Source organism: Eurypyga helias, unplaced genomic scaffold (assembly GCF_000690775.1).
Source record: "Eurypyga helias isolate BGI_N326 unplaced genomic scaffold, ASM69077v1 scaffold51983, whole genome shotgun sequence".
NCBI lineage: Eukaryota > Metazoa > Chordata > Aves > Eurypygiformes > Eurypygidae > Eurypyga > Eurypyga helias.
In genome coordinates, this window is record NW_010241574.1 from 806 (window position 1) to 5,976 (window position 5,171).

Consider the following 5,171-nt stretch of genomic DNA (forward strand, 5'->3'; position numbering starts at 1 on the left):
GTGCTGGGGAGACTGATCTCTCCAGTTGTATCCAAACTGGCTTTGATCCTTGGGGTCCATTGTAAAGATTCTTCTGGGATATGGATTGCGGTGATCAGTGAAATCATGGGATGCTGCTCAAGTAGCTTTTCATTAGCTAGACAAAGGTTGCATTGAGGGATTGAGGGATATTTTTCACTACCAGCCACATGCTTGGAAAGCCTTAAGGTGTTCTTGGAATCTTGGGTGGCTTGTGATTTTAGACAGCTCATCACACTGGGAAGAGGGTTCAGTTGTACCAGCCTCTCATGTAGAAGATTTTCTGTTTACGTATGAAAAAGCTGACTTACCAATTTATTTGTTTATTTCTCTTCAACAGCTGAAGGCTGACGTGGTTCCAAAAACAGCAGGTAAGGCAGCATCTCCAGAATTTCATACTTAATATTCAAGGTTTAGATTGTGGTTTTCAGGAGCAAGAATATTAACTTCTGGAAAGTATTTCCACGTTCCATCCCCACATGTTAAATAGAGGAATAGGATACAAGCTGTGTCAGAACAGTGCTAGTGAGGACTTAGACTTTGTTGTCCTAGATAGTTTCATTCTGTGATTTGTGTCAAGACAGTACAGTCCATGTGTTTGGTTATCAGTGGTGAATAAACACGTTCACTAGTTTGCATTAAAATCAAATCCGAGAGCAAATGGGCAAGGGTAACCAAGGAGATGGTGTCTCTTGCGGTTTCCAAAGCGCATATAGGGTTTTGTTTTCCTTGTCAGTAGCCCATCAGTGCACTGGTGTTAGAGAGTTTTTGTGTTTTGTCACGTGCTTCCTTCCTCATCTCTTTATTTAGTAGTTCTGAAAAACTTGTAGTTTTCTTTCCATTTTCGGTAGATGAATATCCTTAAAAAAACAAAACCCCACATCATCTTCACAGTTACTATAGAGAACAAAGGCATAAAAGTCAGAAAATTAAATCTTTGACTCCAGAGAGGTGGGTTTGGGGCGTGGAGGGTTTGGAGTTCAGATAAAACAGCAAAATAAAAGGGAGATGAGATGGAAAAGGCTTGTGTTTATACCCTGTTCTGAGGCTAAACACGTTTTGTTTCCTCACAACAGAGGTTTTTTTTAAAGCATAGAAACAACTAACAAATCAACAATAGTTTAAAGATACTAGAAAATTTTTGAAGGGTATACATTCAGAACATTGTTAACGTAGTTGTGTTTGGTTATATTATGTATCACATATGGCAACATAATTCTTTATGTTTGTTTTCACAGAAAACTTTAGAGCTCTTTGTACTGGTGAAAAAGGATTTGGGTATAAAGGATCCACTTTTCACAGAGTGATTCCTTCATTTATGTGCCAGGTAATGTTGGTGTGGTGTTTTTTTACTTGTGCTCTTGAGTTTATCTGTTTGTTATTTATACATTTTTAGAACCAGTTAGACTTGTAGTAACCATTTTAAGTGGCCTTGCTCTGACCTGTGATCACTACAGAGTACAGTGAGTGTGACCTGCATTTCTGATCTTTTTGCTGCAGCTGTTGCTTAGCACATCTGTTTTACAAATAAATGTAAATTACGTGTAGACCATCTTAAAAAAACTTTAGGGCTTTCTGCTTTTGTGTAGCAGTGTACTTTAGCATGGGGTATATCTGGCAAAATGACCCTTGTCTGGGAGAAGCATCTGTGGGTAGAATGACAATCATCCTTGTGTTCTGAGTGAGCTCAGAAAACAGCGTGTCCATTCTTTATTCCTAGTAGAATAATCTGTTCACAATTGTGAATGTGTGTTTAACTTTTTTTTTCTGAACATCTCCCTGATGTGGAGAGGAGGAGGGAAGCAGAGGGTTGGTTGGGGGTAGATTTTTGGGATGGCCCACCTGAAGTGGATTTTGTTTTGATTTAAAGGATGCGTCTTTAGAATTTCTGAATGCACATTAGCAATTTTTTCTTCAACAGCAGCAACAACAACAAACGGAAAAAGGCTTTTTGAAAGCCTTTTTTCTGCTGTGCTTGGCAGATGAGCAGGACTTGAGCTGCTGTAGTGCATGGAACTGTATGATTCTTGGCGGTCCTCTCCCTTAAAAGAAGCTACATTTCAGCAGTATTGCCCTGTAGAATGGCTCTGGAACAAATCTGAGATGACGGTTATAGTAAGCATGATTTATGTAACTGGTGGCTATGTTGGTCCCTCCTCCACACATTTTTGGTTTTAAGCTAAAAATACAGCTGTCAGGACAAGAGGCCTTAATCTTAAGACCTATTTCTAAGAAGAGAAAGGGGACAAATGTGCTGTGAAGGATCTGTCTTCTTGCCTTTGAAATGCAAAGTGAGGTTTTGTGTTACTGACAAAGAGACAAAGTTTAGAAGTCTTGCTGGGGTCAGAAATACATAAATAGAAGAAGAATAAAAATCCTACTCTCAGTTCTACCACTAATTTGTGAAGTTCTGGTGAAGTCTGTTCTCTTTGCCTCCTTGCTTTGTCCCCACAGATGGACCCGGAATGAGGATACTGGGTGGTTGAGTCCTGGTATGGCGAAATGCAGGTTTCATGTTTAGGAATTAATTGGTAGTCATTACCAAAGTGGAAATACTGTCACAGGTTTCAGATAGTTAAAGTGAGAGGAAACTGCAGAGGCCTTTCTGCTTGTTGAGGTGGAGTGTTACTATGATTCAGGCAATTAATTGGTAGAGCCTAATTGGAGGTCATGGTATCCGGGACCTGGCAATTCAGGTGCCTCCACCTGGCATGTGACACGCAGAGCATACCTGTGGGAGCGCGTAGGAGTAACACCAGCTCTAATAGACTGCTCAAGGGGAGAATGGAAAGATGAAATACTTGTTAGGTGTGAGTTCTTTACTGGCATGGGTGGTGTCGCTTCCGGGAGAGGAGATGGTGGCTTGCTGGAAGCAGTGTTTAGTAGCCACCTTTGGGAGTCCCTGCAGCTGGGGCTTGTTTGTTGGGGTTTGTTTGTCTAACCTAAGACATCCTCGCATCTATCCTAGCAAACAGTGTCTAAGTGAGGGAAGTTTGTGTGGCATCTGCACTATTGGAACAATAAAACCTAGAAACAACAAATAGTAATAATAAAGATACTGACCAGTTTTTAGAAAAGTTAGTTCTCAGGTTCTGCCTATGGTGTAATGTATTTGAGGTGTTTCTTAAAATTGTTGCTCTTTGTTGCATCCCACTGGGGAGTAAGGCTGGTAACACAGAAAGGTGGTCATTGCAGTTAAGGATGTCAGTTGGAGAATATCAACAGTCTCTGGATTGGAGCAGAAATTTACTTTTAGCTGGGTCATATCTTCATTTTGTTACATGGTTTCAGATCCTCATGTGACCATACTCATTCCCAATCAGTAGCATCACTTCTGACGTACAATAACGTTGCTGTGCTAGTGACGTTAACAGCTATTTCTGTTTCAGGGTGGTGACTTTACAAATCATAATGGAACCGGTGGAAAATCCATTTATGGCAGTCGTTTTCCAGATGAAAATTTCATACTAAAGCATGTAGGACCTGGTAAATAAAGATTCTTTCTACTTTCTGATGACTATAACCTGTAATGAAGCGTTGTTTGTGAAGATGTATTTTTAAAAAATAAGGTTCTTTAGATGTGTGGGGCACTTGGTACTTAGAGAAATATTCAGGAAGTTTAGCAAGTATGGGTTGTTTGTGTTTTACTTACAAAATCAGGCACGTCCTTTTAAGTTCAGATTAAGTTGAGAGAAAATAAAGGAAAAGCCATACATAAGGCCATCTGATGGAATTCTACCAAATTCTTTTTTGGATTGTTACTTCCTCGTCGCAGGAAACTACTGCTGCTGTTGCACTAGAGTAGAGGTTACACACGTGTTAGTCATGTTCTGGGCATGTACAGCTGATTACTAACATTCTTGCTATGGAAAGAAGGGAGGCTGGGCTCTAGGGAATAGTCAAAGACAAGAAATTGGCACTAGAAATCATTTGGAGACAACACGAGGCCATCACATTTTCTGCCTGTCCATCTTTAGTCTAAATGTGCAGGGGAAAATTGTCATCTCTACTGCATCCTTGTTATACCACTCTAATAAGCTGCTGCTGTTGTTGCAGGTGTTCTCTCCATGGCCAATGCAGGACCCAATACCAATGGATCTCAGTTCTTCATCTGCACTGCAAAAACTGACTGGTAGGTTCCCAGTCCTACATGTGAGCCTGCTGCCTGAATCTGGAGGGTTTGGGGTTTTCTTGGGGCTTTTTTTTCTTTGTGGGTTGATGTATGTTTGGTTTGGTTTTCTTTTTTAATTTCCAAATTACTTGACTCACAGTGGAAAATAAATTGCTTTGTGCTACGTGAGGCAGGAAGGGCTGTGAGGGTAACAAGGCCGCGCTGTCCCTCATAATGCTTCTAAGGCCCAGAGCTGAAAGTGTTTCATGTCACTTGTAGAGCAGTTGTGCCTTTGTAGAGCTCTATCAACAGGTGAGAGCTGTGGAGAGCTGCGAACATCCCTTTGCTGAGCTTGGTTTGGTTCAGTCTTTATGTTGGGTTAAGTAAAACTGCCTTTGTTCGTTTGTTTTACAGGCTAGATGGAAAACATGTTGTTTTTGGGCATGTAAAGGAAGGAATGGATGTCGTGAAAAAGATTGAGAGCTTTGGTTCCAAGAGTGGAAAGACCTCCAAAAAGATTGTCATTACTGACTGTGGCCAGCTGTCCTAGCCTTTTCCCTGCCCTTCAGGACAACTTCAATGCTGTGAAAAAACGAATCCTAAAAACCCCAAACATTTCTGATCACATGCGTAGCACCTATGGAACCATATTTTCTATTTAACTTGGTACAACTTTTATACTGAATAATATTGATTACAAGTATCACCCAGTAACTGAAACGTGTTTTAACTGAGCTACCTTGGTAGTCACACTGTCACACTGATTTGGTAGAGTCCCAGTGCAGTTTGAAGTAGTATGGTCACTGAGAGCATGTCCGACTGCTGTGCTGATACTGCTCCTAGTATTTGGATGTTTCAGGTGTTAGAATTGGTGGTGGAGTTGACAACCAAGTGTTCTGTGGTTGGGTGTTGGATATAAATTGAGAAATACCATGTTTCCTTTGGTGCTAATAAATGCTTATTCTGTTGTTTGTCATTTGAAAAATGATTCTGTAACTCGTTCTCTCAAGGCTGTCTGCAACATGACTGTCAGATTTACTTT

The 5,171-nt window shown here is 40.6% G+C and overlaps 1 protein-coding gene across 1 annotated transcript; it reads left to right on the plus strand.

The window, feature by feature from the left end:
• Window positions 1-242: 242 nt before the first annotated feature.
• LOC104504991 (peptidyl-prolyl cis-trans isomerase F, mitochondrial-like) lies at window positions 243-4,867 on the plus strand (the record flags this gene model as incomplete). Its single annotated transcript, XM_010148775.1, has 5 exons — window positions 243-389; window positions 1,257-1,345; window positions 3,408-3,504; window positions 4,075-4,150; window positions 4,544-4,867. Coding segments are annotated over 5 exons (545 nt in total), but the record flags the coding sequence as incomplete, so codon positions are not given.
• Window positions 4,868-5,171: the final 304 nt, after the last annotated feature.